The 20,235-nt window shown below is 33.7% G+C and overlaps 4 protein-coding genes across 5 annotated transcripts in view; 3 read left to right on the top strand and 1 right to left on the bottom strand.

The window, feature by feature from the left end:
* Positions 1–176: 176 nt before the first annotated feature.
* Positions 177–1,583, top strand: LOC106104530. The gene is made up of 2 exons (XM_013284606.1): positions 177–1,007; positions 1,179–1,583. The coding sequence occupies exons 1-2, from the start codon at positions 177–179 to the stop codon at positions 1,581–1,583; spliced, it is 1,236 nt and encodes a 411-aa protein (XP_013140060.1).
* Positions 1,584–1,863: 280 nt separating this feature from the next.
* Positions 1,864–3,789, top strand: LOC106104688. The gene has a single exon (XM_013284819.1). The coding sequence runs from the start codon at positions 1,970–1,972 to the stop codon at positions 3,719–3,721; it is 1,752 nt and encodes a 583-aa protein (XP_013140273.1). The 5' UTR covers positions 1,864–1,969; the 3' UTR covers positions 3,722–3,789.
* A 53-nt stretch (positions 3,790–3,842) lies between these two features.
* On the top strand, positions 3,843–5,795 carry LOC106104689. The gene has a single exon (XM_013284820.1). The coding sequence runs from the start codon at positions 3,864–3,866 to the stop codon at positions 5,454–5,456; it is 1,593 nt and encodes a 530-aa protein (XP_013140274.1). The 5' UTR covers positions 3,843–3,863; the 3' UTR covers positions 5,457–5,795.
* A 286-nt stretch (positions 5,796–6,081) lies between these two features.
* Positions 6,082–20,235, bottom strand: part of LOC106104650 (ADP-ribosylation factor-like protein 4C) — a 38,913-nt gene continuing 24,759 nt past the window's right edge. For both annotated transcript variants that reach the window (XM_013284767.1, XM_013284768.1), the window contains 2 exons: positions 10,327–10,382; positions 6,082–7,899 (listed from right to left, as the gene is read on the bottom strand). In XM_013284767.1, the coding sequence (XP_013140221.1) occupies positions 7,202–7,831 (630 nt within the window). In that variant the 5' untranslated portion in view covers positions 7,832–7,899; positions 10,327–10,382 and the 3' untranslated portion in view covers positions 6,082–7,201. The remainder of the gene's footprint in view (positions 7,900–10,326; positions 10,383–20,235) is intronic.

Raw genomic sequence — 20,235 nt, 5'->3', positions numbered from 1 at the left:
TCAAGAAATTATCAGATTAAAGGGGTTTTATTTAAATAATTGTTTATTATTTACTTGATTTAATCAGACATTTACTTACGCAAACATTTTGTGAACGTAATATTTGTTGCTATGGTTATATTGATCTAACTCACGTAATAATCGCGTACAGTGTCTGGAAACAGTACTTTGTGGCTATGGATAAAAAAGTTTTGTTGAAAAAAGTATCAAAAAAATCAGGTGTTAAGCTTCCACCTATAGAAGATCAAAATGACAATCAAATTAAGACAATTATTGATGTTGACCCAGATTTTTATACTTTAGTTGATGGACGACTGATACGACCTGATACTTCAATTCGTAAGTACAAGAAACATATTAAAGAAGTCGCTTTGAAAAGAACATTTCATGGTTTTCTTGTAGATGAGATATTGAGGATAGATAGAGATATAAAAACTGAAAGAAAAATATACGAAACAGCTTCGAAACATTTTAGTGAATGTCAAGAAAGTTTTAATAAATTTTTAGCAGATGATAACAATAGTACTATTGCTGTGATGAGAAAGTCTGATCATTTGGATAAAGAGTTAGCAAATCAAATAGAAGAACACAAAAAGGCGAATTATGAATTAGCATCTCTCAGATCTAAGTTGCAATACATTGACGAGACGTTGCAAATTTTGATTTCATTTCAAAATTTTTTATACAATGCTGCACCAGTGTTATGGCAAGATAAGAATAAATTGTGTTCAGTTGAGGGTAATTTGGACATTTGCACTTTAGATTCCGATATATTTTGTGAAGTAAAAGTGGATTTAGTGAAAAAAAAATTAAAGGAACTGCCTCCAGCTCTCTTGTATTTCGAAAATCCACGACAAATTCTAAGTATTTTTCAATCATTGGAACAGCAGAACTTGAATTACCTTTTAAAAACAGTAGACCTCCGATCTGAAAAGAACAGATTTTTAAAGTCCGTCACTCTTCTTGAAGGTTTACTTAAAATGGAATTAGATTTCATACAAGAACAGGTAAACTTGTTTATTTCATATATTTCCGAAGTACCACTATCTCCGAACAAGAAAATAATTCTGTTATCCTTGTTTTGAGAAAGATGGCGTATGTTTTCGTTCAGTAGTTTTGATCATAGAAACTCGCGTTAGCCGTTAGTTTTTGTATATATTAATGTTTTTTTGTTACAGATGCATTCCGTTCAAAAAACTATAGAAGAGGATGAAGAGAGAGAAAAAGAACTAAAACAAGGATTCTTTAAGATATTAAATGACAAGATCAAATATTTGGTATGTTCCGAAAGTGTATTACAAATTTCTAATTACGTAGAGTTTGCTTATGAACAATTGATTGGTCCAAACGAGACTCAACTGAGCACTTTGGACCAGGTTCTAGCTTTAGAGCAAGAATATAACTTCGTTATGTTGGAACTGTCTTCCTTCGATTTAAATGATGTAAAATCTATAGAAAAAATAATCTACGAAGACGGAGAGAGAGAAATAAAACAAGCGAAAGAAGCTGCTAAGATATTAAAAGATGTTGATAAGTTGACTAAAAGATTGAAAATATCCTATAACCTTAAGGATAATTTGTAAAAAAACTATTGTTTGTAGTCGTATTTCTCGATAATTTTAAACATTTATTAAAATGCTTTAATAACGATTTGTTATTTTATTGTTAATGCATGTTTTACTTATTTTATACACGGGAGAGGTGTAATAGTTACTAAGGCTACTCCCTTATATGTAAATTTAGTATATAATGTATATTATGGATTAGTTAAAATAAAACAAAGTTGTTGTACATGTTAACTCTTTACTAAAAACTGTGAAGATATCGAATGAGATTTTAAATATCAGACGTTTAATTCTAGACTGACGTTGACACTGGCAGACGTCGCTAAGCATTTGTGGTGTTTTTGATTTTTTCAATACTGTGTTGTGTTTATATTTATTTTTTAGTAGCAATATTTCTATAAATAATGTCGTGTCTACAAAAAGAGCGAAAACCCATGGTTCCTTTGAAAACATTAGATATAATTTTTAGAAGACGGTATGTTCCGAATACCCAGCATTACTTCACCGATCGTCGACATGCGATACGTAAGGATGAAGGGAAGAAAAAAGCTGAACCATTCCGGCTACCGCAGTCTGAGAAACTTTTGTCGTATATCAAATACAGCGACCAACAAGAAAAGAATTACATGAATAAAAGATTAACTCAACCTTTACATATGAAAGACAACTTACGAATGGCAGCTACGAGGGATATTTCTGAAAGACTGTTTATTGAAGAAACCAGTGATAGTGTGAGGGCAGTTGTAGAAATTCATCCGGAGTTTTATTCGGTCATCGAAGGTCGGCCTCTGCGTTGTTTCGATGATATAAAAGTCTATATAAACAATATCCGTAGTTACGCTATGGATCGACAGCAGATTGGCTACCGGCGAGATTTAATTTTAAACATCGATAAAAGTATTATGGAGGAATCCACGGAGCATAACAAAATTGTAGACAACTTGAAACGGCATATACAAAATTTCCAGAAATTTCTTACCGAAGACTACAAGAAAGCATGTCAGAAGGTATCAAAAGCTGAAAAGCTGTACGCAGAGTTGATTGCCAAAAATTCTCAATTTTTAAGCTATGTTTCAACGTTAACTCTTATGAATAATATTATATTCAAACTAGATGCAATTAGAGGTGTTTTAAAAATTTACAGACGGTTTTTGTTGTTTGTTGCCCCACTTTCGTGGCGACAAATTTATGACGAGACATTACGAGACAGAATACGGTCCATACAGTTTGAATCTGGACAATTTGCTACAGATAATGATCTAGTCGATACTTTGGATATTGATAAAATTATTGAATCGGCAAAGAACGAATTTAAGAGTCCTCTACCAGCGCACATGTATTTTAATACGCCTGAACAAATGATGTACTTATTTCGTACGATGGAATTACAGAGCAGGGAATATTTGATCCAGCTATCTAAAACGAATGTACCATTTCGTTTATTGCAAGAACGAATTAAGCAATTAAAACAAGCGACAAAACACGAACTCGATTATTTTCAATTTTATATTGATAGTATTAATTACGAAATAGAGAGAGAAAATCACAATGAACAATTGCTACAAGAAAAATTTTTCCGCATCTTAAACGATACATTTTACGAAAGTGTAGCTAGTCCTGATACTTTGAAGTTAAAAATTTGCATTGAATATGTTTACGAACAAATTTTTGGTAAATGTGAAGAAGGTCATCAAAGTCTACACGACCCAATGAAGATTTTGGAGGTGATGTATGAAGATTATAATTTGCGTTTAGATTCTCTAGATTTTAAAATTGTCAATCAAGCGAGAAATGATTTCTTCTCTCAAGATTTAAAGACAATGATGAATGCTTATAAGGCACAACGAGAACTGAGAGCATTCCGGGAAATGACGAATGCTATGAATAAAGCCTTTTTACCACCTGCTAAATTTTCAAGACCACCATCAGTAAAAAGTGTTTTAATTAAAGCTAAAAAGAAGCAAGCCAGGACACGAAAGTCCATTGTCGAGGAAGATGACGAAGTGAAGACAAAACATAAATTAACAGCGGACGAAAGAGAGGGTTTGATATTTTTTACCGAGTGGTGTGAAGGTTTAGATCCAACACCTTTTCTCAAAGAATATAATGAATTTGTAAGACCTGTTTTTAGAAAAACTCCTAAATTATCAGATTAAATATGTATTTGTATCTTTTTACTTAAAATTTAATACCATATTTACAACAATATTATTTTTCGTTTGAGATCTCGATGGCTTTTCCTCATATTTATTATTTTAATATATTGTACATGTCGTATTGATTTTTAATTATCTTAGAATGGACAAAGATACACATTCTGTTATCATAAATGTAACCAAAGAAAGAAGATTTTCAACGGATGGAAGAAAAGAGAAAACTAAAAGCTTTTCAGCCGTAACTCCAAAAAGAACACATAATCGGATCGTATCAAAACCATCAGAAGCAACCTTGAAAGTATACGATATACCGGAAGATAAGCCGCTTCCTGTTTTTCAACTTAAAAATGATAGCACTTTGCTTTCATATAAGTTTTATTCAAAAATACAAGACTATCATAGACATAGGAAACAGCTCGCAATACCTATCCAGAATAAACATAAAATACTAAGTACTAATTTCCGACAACGATTGCATGTTGATGTTTCATCTGAGAAAATAAAAACCATTATAGACGTCGATGAAGATTTTTATAACTGTATCAACGGGCGTATATTTAAACATGAACAGGGTGCACAGTACAAATCATTGAAGATAAATTTTAATAAGAAATTACATATAAAACAGCAAGTCGGTCATATAAGAGACTGCGTGATGAACATAGAACTCAATCAGAAAAAGGAGTTGGAAATATACAACAATACTTTACGTGAAGTAACAGATCAAGCGAAGTATTTTGATCAATTCATTTCAGAGGATTACAGGAAGTCTATGATTTTGTTGGAACAAGGCGATAAATTACTCGCAAAAGTTGATAAAGTTAAAACAGAGCTAGAGAATTTGGCTGGAGAAACATTTTTTATTACTTCTAAATTGATAGGATTGGATTATAGATACGGTTTGTTACAAAAGTATGGGCGATTTCTATATTATTTATCACCTCCGTCCTGGAGAGCGGGTAACAGAGATTTTGCAAGATCAATAGAAATTGAGGCTAAAGGTTTTGATCTAGGAGTTTCCAGCGACGAAGATACTTTTACGGTGATTTATGAAAAATTGCGTAAAGAATGTTGTAAGTTTGTTAAGCCGGCATTGTATTATACTGAACCTAAACATTTAATGGATGTGTTTGAAAGAATCGAACAACAACAACTAAATCATTTCACCCATGTGTCTCATTTTTCTCCATACACGAAGATGTTGAAGGAAAGTATTAAACGTTTAAAAGATAACGTAGCTGAAGAGAGTGTGCTAGTTTCTGAAACGATAACGTATTTTAAAGATCTTGTAGAGTTTAATGAACAGAGATGTTTATTTTTGGAGGAGAAATTTTTCAAAATTCTACACGGTTTGTTTTATGAAAGTGTTGGAACAAAAGATGTTTTAAAGTTATTCTTTCACTTAGAGTTTTGTTATGAGAAAGTTTATGCAGAGAAACCTATCAATAAAGATATGAAGGCGGTAGCTGAGTCTTTGGAGGCTTTTTACTTAGACTACTCGAAGCGATTAGATGCACTGCGAAGTGAAACTGTCGATCGTGCGATAAATATTTGTGTAGAAACAGAAAGAAGAAAAGCTAGGAATGCTATAAAAGCGGCGAAAGAGTTGAAAATGTTTAATATATTGGAGAGGAACTTGCTTCGAGCGCATGGATTGCCACCAAAAATTACACTTCCCGTTTTACCTTTACAAACTAAACAGGCGAAAAAATCTCCGAAACCACAACGAAACTGATTAGAATATAATTTTTTTACTCCGTGAGGTTTTATGTATTGTATAATGTAAATCAAAAATTAGGGTTTTTTGTTACAATTATTAGAAATTCCTAACTATTTAGTCACTTACTATTTTTAGCATTAGTTAGTTGGACTCACATCTTCCAGTTATTTTTTAGTATTACTAGTTTAATGATATCTTAGCGGTCAGGGTAATGTAATAAAAAAAAACATATTGAAAACAGAATTTATTACAGGGAATCACTTTGAAAACCATTCATGACGATATAAAAACAATATAATAATTTCTTTTTGTTTTCTCCTTGTGTGCTTTTAATTAAACAATAGTTTTATTAACAAAATGTACATAACCTAGATAATAATATAAATGTTTGGTTTCATGGTATTGACAAATAATTACATATGTACAAGGTGAGTAACATAAACTCTGGTAAAAGCTTTTTAATATTACACATACCTTAATATCTATCACTATACCTCTATGAGTAAATAAATAAAACGTTCTCAATAAATAGGAAAAACAAAGGCATAATTGTTGCAAATTTCATCGAAAAAAAATTAAAGCTTTAATGTGATATTTAATAGCCTGTTTAAAATGAAGACTTACGGCATCACATACTTAAAAATTCCATTAAAAATAATTTGGATTATCTTAACCCGGGTCCATCAATTTTTATTAACAATCATACGCATAAGCTAAACACATGGACGTTATGATTTATGTAAATGTTGCACATGCTCTTATAAACGTTGGTTTTCATTGTGGATACATTTAGACAAAGACATATATACATTTTCAGGAAGAAAAAGATTGCAATATGTTTTGATTCAAATGATATAGAATGAAAACCCACAAAGGTTTACAAGGTAAACTATAATAATTATAACAAATAACATTGTCTCTTTTATGTATTTAAATAAATACGTTATTTAGTGAAGAGCAATATGCTATCAAATCCGTTATCAAAACATTTATTTAAAGACATTGGCATCTCTTTCATGAGATAACTATAATTGGAAGGGTGTTTCAGTATTGGAATCAGTACAATCTGTAACTCATGAATGTATCTATACTTGAATACATAAAACAGACATGTTTTAAGATGTTAAAGTTGGGGTAATTCTGAAAATCATCAACTCAAAATCAACACGAAGAAATCTCAATGTAATGAAAATGATATAGCAGCTATAAAACAGGTATGTAAGCGCTACTCGTTCTACACAACTATTACTTTAAACATAAGCGAAACACGTAAATACCATACATATGTTTAAGATGATATCTTGTTAACCTAATGGTCCCACAATCGTGAGCCAAGTAGCAGGTCTGTAATAAATAGATGACTTTAATGCTTAATTACATGCCGTTCAGGAAACTACGTCATTCTTTCAACTCATTTGTAAAGCCAAATGTTTTGTAAAATTTAACTAAAAACCTTTATTGTTTTATCCATCATCTATCTAGCTATTTTCAAAAGAAAATGACTAGTCGTTAATTTTAATTTTTATCAAAATATTAGTTTCCTTCAAAATGTTCAATACAACTTGAGCAACATTATGATGGAATATTTTCATAAGACGTTTTACATCTATAGTAAAAACAATATTTGGTGTTTCATCCGTTGATCACTACCGATATTATGATAAACATCCGTAGCGGGATTTCACGATAGTTCTTAAATTAGCTCGCACTGATATCTGACATCACGTCAACCGTACCTACTGATTGTCTGTGTCTGTCGTTTATCTCACTCGTTTCTTCTGTAACTTCGCCAACTTTCTTCTCTTGAGTATCATTTCGTACAGGGCTTCGAGTCCCTCATGGAGGCCTTCCCCCGTAATGGCGCACGCGGGCTGCACGTGCCAGGCGTGAGCGTCTCGCGAACCATGCGGAGAAGAAACTAATTCGTGCAGACCTAAAAGTTTTTCCAGTTCCCTGGGTTCTTTCGCCCCCGGCAAGTCCTGTTTATTCGCGAGGACGAGTATCGGAACGCCGGCGTTATCTGGTGATTTCGCAGTTCGTATGAGTTCCATTTTCGCCTCTTCCATTCTTTCTACATCAACCGAGTCCAGTACAAATATAATGCCGTCTGTGCATCGCGTGTACGATTTCCAGAGCGGCCTGAGTTTTTCTTGTCCACCGACGTCCCACACGAGAAAATTGACACCTTTCGATTTGCCTATCGTTCCTTTCACTTTTTCACAATTGAAACCGATGGTGGGGACGGTGTTGAGGTATTGGTCGAACTTGAGGCGGTAGAGCGCGGTGGTCTTGCCGGCGGAGTCGAGGCCGAGCATGACGACGTGCAGCGTGCCCTGCGCGGAGGGCAGTGCGTCGAGCAGGCTCGAGTTTTTGCCCATGTTTGCACCCATGCTGTGTTGCCGCGGCGGCTATCTGACGCTCTCGTCTAATACCAGCATCACGAGCATTACACCAACACCTGGAAACACAAACAACAATCGATTAGAAGATTAAATGAAGTAATCTATATTAACATTTTTTCAATGTAGAAAATTAGACAATGAAACTTAGTTTGTCGGTATAATTGGATGTTTTGTGCATTGCTCAGACGCTATAATGTATGTAAGTTGAATGAAAAGTATCCGCTAGACAAAAGCGGGGTGAGGCTCGGCGCTCAGACGAGACAAGACGTCGCCTGCATTTATAATTTCCCACCTGTATACTCATGTCAATGTTTTGCATCACTACGTAACTTTAATCCAAAGTTTATCTCGTTTTTTACTCTAAACAACTGGAGAATTTTGTGTTATACATTTTATACTGGTATGGGTTGTGAGATAACCACAGCTGGTATAAAAAACGTTTTCGATGGCTTGATTACTTTTGTTATATAAAAATTGATATAATAGTGGTTTGTTGTAGTGCAATCGAGATGCAGGTCGGTAACGTTCGGTTAAAACCGAGAGCAGTGCGCTTGTTATTTTTGTCATTACAGGACATTGACCTCGGCCGACTGATGTTTCATTTGTATCACGATTCCTTCTGATTAATGTTTCGGGAATTTTATTACGTTGAATATCAGTTTTAATACAACGTAGAACGAGTATTGGATATTTATAATGCTTTCTACAAATGGTATGTTAATAACAAACTTTCAAATTTAAGGTTTTGACTATACTAATGACAAATTTTAATCCAATCTATTTACGGTAAAACAAACTCAGTCGTTCGCACATTTTTATATCATGAAATTGCTAACTATAAAGAAATAACAAATGTTCATTTATTTAAATGATTCTAAGTGTATTCGTTTAGATTAAATGACTTTTAATTTAAATTTATAAAGAAGGATGCGGGCCTGTACATTAGTTGTGCAGCAAAAAGTTGACGTTTCGATAATCATATTTCATACTAATATTATAAATGTGAAAGTTTAGACGGATGTTTGTTAGAGTTTGTAGCCTAAACGGCTGAAAGGATCTGGATGTAATTTGACATAAATGTAGAATATTGTCTGGAAGAACACATAGCCTACTAGCTTTTTTTTTATTTCCATGCGGACAAAGTCGCGGTCAAAAGCTAGTATTTTTATATACTTGGATACAGATCTTTGTCATATATTTTAAACGAATAAGCGTAAGATAAAATAAAACAATCCTAGGTGGCAATTGTACAAAGTCTTTTGGTATTGTAATGTGTTTTTTTCTTTATTTATTGTTATTAATTATCGTTACAGTGAAGTCATGGTCCATCAAAAGCGACCGCGAGTTACAGCCACACCCTTAAGAGGGTCGGCGCAAGAGAAAGCAAGGAAGACGAAAACATTGGGGCCCTTTACTTTCACATTATTTCAACACGACTTCTTAACTCTCATTATTTTGATAACGATTTTACACGTTTAAGAGAATTTTTTGACTTAGCATTTTAATTAAATTTTCCACACAAATTTACACAGCAATATTGACTATTATACTAATATTGATTACATACTAAAGTGTATAGAATTAGAAGTATTTAAATTTAATAAAATCATTTCAAGTAGAGCACAAATGAAAACCGTAATAAATTTCCGGTCGACGTGTGTTCTGTTATCGATTATAGATAGTTAATAGATCGCTTAGTCCAGTTATGTGCGAGTGTGCCGCTAGTCAGCCTGGTATTCGACTGGCAAGTGCAGCCGACATATCGGCTAGTTGTACATCAATCGGACAAGCCCCACTTGGCTATAACCTGGTACGCGGTTTCCGTTGAGAATTGTAAATCTATCAATACAATCTGTCTGTAATTTTAAATGATTCTTATATAGGAAAACAAATCACAAAGTTTACTTTCAATAAGGTCTAAAAGAAAGTAGTTGATAGTTATCACATTAAAAGATTATTAGTAAAATCTTGAATATCTATTTTAGGTTTAAACTATTGTTAGAGGTATTGATCGCAAAAAAAGTAACGAGAAACGATATATGAATAAAACATTATAAAAGAATAGACATTTAAAAAACGTTTGTGTTGCCAAAAAGAGTTACGAGGCGCGCCAAGGCTCTCTATAATTGACGCGATGCATTTGCAAACGCAATAGACAACGGTAAACTAAAATAGATGCAAGTGCCGAATGTACCGTACTAATGTAGCTCGAACAGGTGCTTGCGAATTTAGAGTTGTGATAACGGCATATCTGTAAATGACTAACATACCTGGATTCACAAATATTATAGTGAAGAATTATATATTTACTTTTACATGACGCAATGATTACACTTAATCGAAATAGAATGCAGATATGCGTTGCGTTAAATCTTTCGTTTCGTATTGATTTAACTTGTTTGTTTGTAAATAGGTTTTAACAAATAAGAGCCCAAGTAGCATAGGCCGTTCTTAAAATTATAGTTAAGCAATATTGTACTCACAGCAAAGATCGATGTTACCCCCAAACGTAAAGAACACACTTCAGTCTTCTGAATACCTGAAACAAACAGAACACTAAAATTAATATTGTAGAACTAAAATAACTGTAAAGATAAAAGACATCGCAGACATTTTAAATTAAATTATATATAATAGTCAACCAAAACAAACCACTGTTTGTTGACAAGTGACATTGATTATAATTTTGACAATGATAATATTTTTTTTATTAATTATATGTCATATTCTTTACTGATGAATAAAAAAGTTATCTAAATCAATAAATGGGCAAGACTGTAAGTAAAATAATATAGTAAACAAAATTGATTCTTTGTTACATCATTCTATCTCATCTCATTTCTAATGGAATCACATTTAAAAAGAAGAATGGAACACTAGCCAATATTAAAGATTCAAAAGAATGTTAAGTAAACGCATTGACGTTTGAATAGGATCTGTGCGGATGATGGCGGTGTGCAATTTCCGCCGCTTCCGCGCCCCGCTTCTAATGAACACGGACAAAACCACCTTATTCCTTAATGGGCCTGGCTAAAGGAAGCTTGCTTTATTTTTTGTATACTGATAATGGTTTAAATTCTAGAGAATTGTAAACACGGTCCAATGTTTAGAAAGCCGTGAGGCCAATACTAGCGAGTGACCTTTTAACTTTTAAGACGATAAAATTAAACGTCCTTAGCCCTGTGCCTCTTCGTAGTAAATGGGTATTATTGATTTTAACAGATAAGCTACGGTGATCTTTTTCAAGCAAACATTAATTAGCCGTTTATATATTTGCTTTAACTGTGTACATTGCGTTCAATTTAAGATGAAAACGCGTTTTGTTTAAAGAACTATACACACAAATGCTTTGATGAGCATAAATGCTGTCTTTAATTGCTTTCTAGGCCTTGAAAGTTCTTGTTTTTGCGTGAATTGAAATAAGCAAACAGGTTCGTAGACGCAGCTAGTTTATTTTGAGGTCCGCATAAAAGCGTCTTAAATAACTTCAGTCCGCGGTGACCGTAACTCAACGTCTAGAGTAGTTTGTACTATGAATAGCATTGATGTTATACTTTTTTTAAATTTACATTTTTAACGGCATTCAACGATTGCGTTTTTACTTCTTTTTTGGTTTGAACGATGTTGACAAAACATTGAACATCTAATTTAAATGTATCCGACCTCCGTCTATTTCATATTTAAAAGCGATGTTTTAACTCGATGATTAGTAACCTAATAATTGCATGATCATTGGTCGAGTACCATTGAATTTAAAAGTGATTGCAATACGTGAAAGCCGACTAGCGTAACTAATATATCTGTGAAGTCGGAAAGTGAGAATCGACGTTTTCCTATAACCACTAAACACGTAACGTGGCGAACGGAGAAACTTTTCTGCGGCTAAACTATATTTTATGACTCTCCTGTTGTTCAATAGTATATTGTTAAGAGAAATACCGCATTAAGGTAAATGCTTTATTTTCTTGCGAAAATTTTGTGAAATACAATAATTCTAATGACATTTCACTACTTTGTGGTAGTGAAGTATTTGTCGATAGTTAATGTTTTGTCGTATTTCAAGTCTCTATCACTTGAAATATAAATAAAAAAGTTATTATGGATTCCCTTCCAATACACATGTTATTATTTTTTAGAAGTTCCTCTCTCCCTGAAAGTCGTGAGAATGTAATAATTTATTTAATACAAACAGTTTTTGTTTGATCATCGTCGGGCTGTTTGCGAAACATCTTGCGTTAATGCGCCCGGGGTCGTTCGTAGTTCACATGACACCTGTCAAAGCTGCATCCTGTCAAATAACAGATGTCCTGGGAACGCACAGATAAATCACACAGGCATATGACAAGCTATGACTTTCAATGAATATTTCTCTACGTGGTGTATCGGAAATGTTGAATAGTGACTATGAATTTTGGATATTTAGCCTTGAAGTCGACCTAGATAGAACGTTACCGTACTCGTAACTATATCACAGTCATGAGAGACATCATTGAAGTTTTTAATGCATATTTTTAACTGTGTACGGATAAAAAAAAGTAGTCCGTAGTACAGAAGTATTTATAGGTTATAAAATCGGAAGTGGTCCGGCCCTGAGCTCTGCACTAACCGCAGAATTGCCAGACATCGATACCATGATACCGCCATACCTCATGCACATACAGACATACTTCCATATTACATGTTTGTATATTGCGGGTACGCTAGTACTGACTTACATCGCTTGAACATTACCGTATCCTGGTCAATTCTCAACATAGTTGAGCCAATATTACGAAGATGGCGAATTTGTGACGTGATGGTTCTTGATCAGGAATCTACTTATATCTTATCCTAAAAGACTATAATTTTCTGTTATAGAGACAAACTGTGTTTTTGTGCAATTACAACCCAGAGAAATGTAAACTGAGGTATAAAATATTTCTGTATTTCTCTTGTCTGTTCTAAGCTAACCATCAGCCATATTTTCTGTTCTTTGCCTATCCCTTTGTTACTAATAAAGTTCTTACAAAAATCTCTTAATTCGCAGTTTAAGCTCTGTTAGTTAGGCAAACATTCATATACCGAAAAAACCTAATTCATATTGAGGCCACGTATTCAAAACTGAATAACTATAACGGAGACATTTAAATAACATGTTGGACCGTAATGAGCGTGTAGCGGTTAACGGTTAGCATTTCATTTTCCGCTAACATGTAAAGTAAGCGTGAAAAATGTATAAAAATTCGCTAAGCGAACGTATATGTCCGTGATTCTAGTCTCTCTTAGCGACTAATGAACGATTGAGTGCGCTATTACGTTCCTCTTTTACGTTCTTAAGTCAAAAACATTAATGTATCGTGGAATTTTGGTTGGATGTTGATTGTGAGCTCATAGTTATGGCGTAAATTACGATTACAGCATACGTCGCGGTTCACGTACGAATGTAACGCCTTTGTGCAATTGTGTGAAACTATAGAAACTTGCTAATTACACTAAATCCTACTCACATTATGTAGTAACATTGGTAAAGTATTAAACACAATTAAATACAGATTTGTTAAATGGTTTTTAAGGTGAAGCCTTAGTATGGGGAAGTATATTACGGGACTGCTTAAAAAGACAATTAAGGACTGTGAAGCAGTTGTTTAGGGATCGATTATATAGACTTCATGCATCTTGTTATTAAGTTTAACTTTCATCTTCTTCGAGGTTGATTTTGTTTTAAGTAGTGCTAAAACGATTAAGGTAAACTAACCAAAGATTTCGTTTAAATTGCTAAACAGGATTAAATAACGTTTAAACTCTCGTTAAAATTAAATTGTAATTAGTTTAGAGGAAGGAAGCATTTTGTATCGTTTACTGAGGTGTTTCAACGTATTGTATGGTAATGTGTATTCAGCTTTATGGTTACAAAAAGCGTGGGATAAATACAATACCGCGGCATGAGTTATTACGATCTTTGTGCTTTATAACGAACAAACAATTTTTGTATCTATTTCGCAAATGTAATAATTATGAAATAACGCGAATAGTTTCAAATTTTATAAAATAAAAATGTCGGAGTGACGAGCGGTTTGTAAAATTTAATTATGGGCGTGCGTATGTCGGAGATAATGAAATAACAATCGCGTATCTTTAGAAACACTATCCTTAGTTGACCACCATCTTAATTGATAACTTCACAACACACTCTATTCGAATTGCAAACATTTACAGAGATTAATCAATTGATTTTATAATAACAAAACGCAACATTCCACCATTTAATAACAACTGTCATCTGTCAATCGATCGTCGTCTTGACATCTATCATGCACGATGCACATTCAGCCAGTACTCAAAATTATTAGTTGCCAGTAACTTTAATCGTTCAAAAATTAACAATAATTGAGCCCCTATAATAATTTTTTAAGTAGCAAATTTTCGCAGTTTGCACAAATACGAGTAGAACAGTTTATTTCGAAGGGACATTCAAATAGTGCAACTGTCTGTGTAATCGTGACGTCACAGCTAGGTTAATGTTTATTTTGATCACTATGAATTATTAATTTACGAACAATACAGTTTTAATTAGAAATAGTTATTACGGTGTTACATTCTCGACAAGATGTTTTGAATAAAAAACGGTTGTATTTAAAAGCGTTTCAAAGTTTTCTTTTGAAATGAAAAGGTCTTTATAAAACAGTTTACAGGCGAGTGTGCCGCTAGTTACCGGGGCCCAGCTTCACAGCACAAAGGATAATGATGCCTTGTGAGGGAAAGCTGCCAGATACTGTTCTCGCTTCTCTATACATTTAGTTTCAATCTCTTTTTATTTTAATTTTAACTTGAATTTAATTAATAATTTGATATTATAATATTTTGGACTAGTTATCGCATGCGATTCCGTCCGCGTGGAATTAAACGTAACAAAAATAAGTAGCCAATATGTTCTTACAGACGCTTATCTACGCCAAGCTCTAACAATCATCCATCTATCTTCGCATTTATAATTTCAGTAAGAAGTGAGATTGGAGTCGATTATTTTAGACTGATAAGATTATCAATAGATATCAAGTAAATATATATTTGGTTCAAATTTAACCGATCTAAAGACAGCAATTGAAAAACAGGATCTTTTTTTAGAGGCGATCAAATGGTTTTTGTATTTCGTTTCATGCAACATTATAAAAATAACTTTGGGATCGATCTTAAGGATCGATTATTGGTTTCGACCGTTAGTTGTTATGAAAGTCATCATAAGAAGCATTAGTTAGTATTCTTGTGTGTCCATTGAACTCATTTCGCGGGCGTTGCGTTAGGCGTGAGTTCCACTGCGTTGTGGTATTTCGTGACTAATGTACACATAATGGCTTTTTGTGAACATCTACGGTTATCTTGAACTTCGATGTAATGAAGGTTATTTAGTGAGGCAAATGCACGTAACGTTTTACGTCGTGTAAATTGTGGGAATGTTAGATGGTTCTGATGAAAACTATGATGCTTCAACATTTGGTTAGATTTTTCAATATTATTATTTATGCAGTTACACTACTCAGGCGCGTTATTAATTAACATTTGTCTGACAAACATTTAATAGAGGAAACATTGGGCAACATTATTAAAAAAATACCGTAAAGGTAAACCTAAAAAAAGTGAAGCTTAGTATGCAACAAAACAACTGCAGTAATAGACGAAATGCAATCAAGCATGAAAACAGTATACATTATGCAGTATACGTATGCTTACCAACTTTCATTAGGCGCTCAATTAAATTCTTGGCAAAGTGTGCGGCCGATAAACTGCATTCAACCATTTACTATTCTAATATAAATTGCACCTAAATAATCATCAATTATTTCGTAAAGAAGATAAAAAAATAAACCAACACAGTATTCTTGCGTGATGTTTTCTAAAGTCTTTTAAGTTTCGAGGTTATCTCTAAAGCACTCATTCGTCTTTTCTTATCTATCGCTTGCGTAACACGAAATAAACACAAAAACATGCTCAGGTCTAAACAACTTATTTACGTAAAAGCTTAATTGATTACTCTATAATAATCTAAAACGTAAGTTCAACTTGAGCGAACAGGATTTTTAAGATTGACTTTGTTTTTACAATTTACTATTCTATCGTAAAGCAAATGAACATATTAGGCTATCCGCTGCTCGTTTGTTCCATTGTCCTTTAAAAATGTAAATATAAAAGTATTAACACTTGTTTCAAATTGCTTCTCATGCCGTATTTAAAGAATAACACGATGGCAATCATTGATACACGGCACTGGGACTTTCCTAATGAAGTTGTAAATTAGTCATTCCAGTCCAGAACTAACCAGTTGTAACCGGTTTTATCCAGATAGTAGTTGTAGTTGCAACAGGAATTAAAGCTATGGCGGTAAAAGCTGATAATTATGGTTTACGATTAATGGATGAATATTAATTTAAAACAAGTTCTTGTAGCATATTAATACGTATGTGTTTACTTCTGGATATAATAACTTTCTAATAGTTAAATGATGATTGAAAGTGTTGAGTTATACAAACATATCTTTGAATTTTTTTACGATTATAAAAATAACGGAAGTATAAAACTTTTCCAAATCCTGTGTTTTAGAAATGTAATTGATGCGAGGTATTTTTTCAAAGCACTAAAATTTCCTCAAATTTTATAAAACAGATAAAATAAAACTTATTAACGGTTAACTACTGAAGGTACGCTTTATCGGTCAAACATTATCCGTAGAACAATGAGCCGTTAATAATTGTGATATCATCGACAAATACCGAAGTTTGTATTTGGTGCGTGTTGTCTCGAAGGCGAGCGATGGCGGACAGTAAATAACATGACGATGTCACCGTTAGCGGTGCTGACCTAGCGCCGGATTGAGGCCGCGTCGGAGACGACAATTTCGTTTATATTTCGCTTTCCACTCGCACACCGGTCCTGCTTGAAAAGTCTGGACTGACAGGTCTAGTTTTTTAATTTTGAAAAATAAACAAGCGAATGCAAGAACAGCGTAAATCAAAATAATTATAATAACAGCATATGAGTATTTCATCCTCTTAGCATTTGATGAATCTCAGGAGTTACCCTTTGGACCCATAGTTCCCTATCTTCCATCTGGGCCGATAGCCTCAATGGGAAACTCTTCCATCAATCTCTGTCCATGTATTTGTAATTTAAATAAATTAGACTAAATAGTCAATTTTAATTAACGTGTCTGCTGTGAGTTAATCTAGATTATTTCTACTTGCCAAGTATATTAACGCCAGCTATTAGGACAAGGCACACAATAAAATATGTTAATGGGTTGTATAAAGAGAAATTTAGTAATTTGCCGTCGGGTGTAACAGATTAGTCTCGAAGCTGCGTAGCAATTACAGAATATTGCGTTTGACCGCCGCGGCGATTACAGACGATGTGACGGGCACAAGCGCGCCATTTATCTGGCATAAAACAGATGCAATAAATGCGATATTACACGTGTTGCGATACGGAAATCGATTTCGACTTTATAGTGGTGCTATTTGTAAAATTAGGGTAGACCGTTTTTATAGAACGACCAGAGCAGCATTTGGAACTTCCATAATTCAAAGTTTTGGTGCAGTGAATGTCAGTTAAAAATGAAGCCTAGATTTTAAATAATGAATAAACGGTTTTATACATCAAGAGATACATGGAATAGTGTTAGAATTTATATTTCCTAAAATTTTGAATGACAATTAATGTTATGAGGGAATTAAGAAAGTATAAAACATAAAAACAAGATGTCGAAATCCTCATAAGTCGTTCGCGTGTTCACATTCGAAAATCTACTTTCGATAGTTTTATGAATAATGCCAAGGTCATGTACACGAAAACTAGTTTCCTTGCGGTGAAGATATAGTGGTCGGTTATTTGTTTTAATATCGGAGAGATTCGGCGTTGGTGTGCTCGAAACTGTTCGTGCACTCAATGAACCGGTTATTCTGGTGCCGTTCCACATTACCTGTTGCGATGGGTCACCGTGTCGATGTCACACTGACGTTTAGGTACATCATATACCGACTACCACTAAACGATCGTAAGAGTTACTAACAGTTCCTAATATTCTAGATTCTACGGATCTAAATAACACTTTTGTCGAAAAGGTAACCAAAAAGTAGGTGCAGTGCAGTAGTAGGGTCCTAATACCGCCAGTGAAAGCAACGGTCGTTTGCGTATTCACTTTAACGATATCATATTACACATTACTTTCGAAATACCATACACTTAATAACATGTCGTGGTTTAATACACTTCCAAGTTCGTTCAGATTAAAGAAATTGTTAATTAAGCTTTTATATTATTGCTATTAAAAGACAAAGTCACAATCATAACCGACAAAAATGATTAATACTTACAAATATTGATACGCAACAAATATCATTTACACAATTTTAAGGAGCTTGTAGAAAGGCAACACTGACAACTGTATCGATTATTTGCTGGCAACACAAGTGTTCTGTGTGCGGGCCTTTGCGTATATAGCAATCAATCTTTTGTCACGACTGTGTTCACCATGGCTCGTTAGCTAGCTGGGTTGCCGGGAGGTCGATGCGGTTCTCTCGTTACCTGCACGTAATTGGATACGAGCGATATGTCATTCGATGCAATTAATAAATCATTGTATATATCGGATTAATTGCAACTGTGTCGAGAAAATAACTTCCATATACGTTATACGAATTGTAAACTAAGAACTATTGCGTCACATTTGTTATTTGATACAGGAGTAAGGATGCATGTGGTCTTTTCTGATTTTTCTTTGATAGAGGCTTTAAAAGTGGGTATTTCCGCGAATTTTACCAATGAAGAATACACAGCGGATAAGGAAAATAATTATTGAGATTGCGTATATTTGCGATAAAAAATGTACAATTTTTAAATATCTTCAACGTTCGTTACTCAGTTTGGAATGTATTAAAAAAAAGAAGCTTCTGGAAATTTATCTTCAGTTCTTATTTACTGTTTACTTGATAATAATAGATTCAATGTAGGTTAATAAGATCTCAAACTAGTTTATGAAAGTGATGTATTAGATGTATGATTGGTGGGATTACAAGCTGGTGCATCGGTTTCTATTGCGAGTAGTAATCTCGTTTGCAAATGACCCGCGGCTTCCAAGCAGGTTCCCGATTTGAGGTCAACGCCACGAGAAATTGCAACGAAGGTGGTAATATCAACTCTTTATAATTCTCATGGACCTTTATTTTCGAAAGACTTTAACGACCGTCTGGCAACTTGTTAAGCAAGTTCAGTGCATTCGCAATTACGTGAAGAGTGCTTTAATTGAACTAGCGCGGCCTTTAGATGTTGCCTCCTTTGATATTATTAACGTAATAAAAGTTTTTTCTGCACGTTTTAAAGATTGTGCAATATCTCAAAGAATAAAATCAAATTAAGTTACTGCCCTGTATTATAAACGTTACCTATTATATCTCATATAGTAGACAATTTTAATGTTAATGTTACATTTATAAACAACTAGCTTTCGCCCGTGTGGAATTAAAAAAAAACGTGAGTGTTGTGAGTAGCCTATGTGCTCTTCCAGACTACCCTATACATCTATACCAAATTTCAACGAAATCCGTTCAGCAGTTTAGGCTACAAACTCTAACAACCATCCATCTATCTAAACTTTCACATTTATAATTTTAGTATGAAGTATAACTTAAGATTGTAGCGAGCTAAGCTCTTGTCATGTCTTTTAGAAATTCAACATTTTGACACATTCATATCACTACTATCATACAAACTTATCTTGTAGATAATCCTATCAAAAATTCTCACGTGTACTTGATAACTATTATAATAAGTCGTGAAGTGAAATAGCCTTCGAATATTTTCTGGTAGCCATTTAAAATAAATGAAGCCCCAAGGTCGATGTACGATTGTACGGATAACGTCTGATTACACTGCGCAGGTGCGTTCACCGTACCTTGACGCTCTCCGCTTGGTAGAATTGCAACTACTTGTCTCCTAAAAAGTTATAAAATTTAATGTGCTTTATAGATAGAATACTAATGATAGATAACATAATAAACGGACTATCGATATTGTTATTTTTCATGGCTGCTATGGAACCTCTACCGATCAAAAGGTTACATCTGCTATTGTTGGTGAAAGGATACTTTAAAAACAGGAAGAATGAATTTATATGCGTGACGTTGCATACAAACTGGTTCCAAGTTCATTTTCACTAAAATTGACACAGCTGTGGCCGTAATGTTGTAATGTAACCTTATGGAGGAAAAGCGAATTTTGTTTCGACCGCTGTCAACGTGAAATGGGTTTAAGAAGTTGGGTCTGCATGGAATTGTGTTTTTATTTACTACTAAATAATAATATATTGTAGGAAAAATTAGTAATGGTCGTTATTAAAAAAAAACATAATCAAATGAAACGCCATG

Source organism: Papilio polytes, unplaced genomic scaffold (assembly GCF_000836215.1).
Source record: "Papilio polytes unplaced genomic scaffold, Ppol_1.0 DF823510.1, whole genome shotgun sequence".
NCBI classification, from domain to species: Eukaryota; Metazoa; Arthropoda; class Insecta; order Lepidoptera; family Papilionidae; genus Papilio; species Papilio polytes.
The sequence above is the reverse complement of the archived record's forward strand: the minus strand, read 5'-3'. Positions and strand labels throughout refer to the sequence as shown.

Bases quoted from the DNA above. Each gene is read 5' to 3' on its own strand.
- LOC106104530 (XM_013284606.1), top strand. From the start codon at position 177: ATGGATAAAAAAGTTTTGTTGAAAAAAGTATCAAAAAAATCAGGTGTT. The intron at 1,008-1,178 runs GTAAACTTGTTT...TTTTTGTTACAG, and splicing joins TAGATTTCATACAAGAACAG to ATGCATTCCGTTCAAAAAAC.
- LOC106104688 (XM_013284819.1), top strand. From the start codon at position 1,970: ATGTCGTGTCTACAAAAAGAGCGAAAACCCATGGTTCCTTTGAAAACA.
- LOC106104689 (XM_013284820.1), top strand. From the start codon at position 3,864: ATGGACAAAGATACACATTCTGTTATCATAAATGTAACCAAAGAAAGA.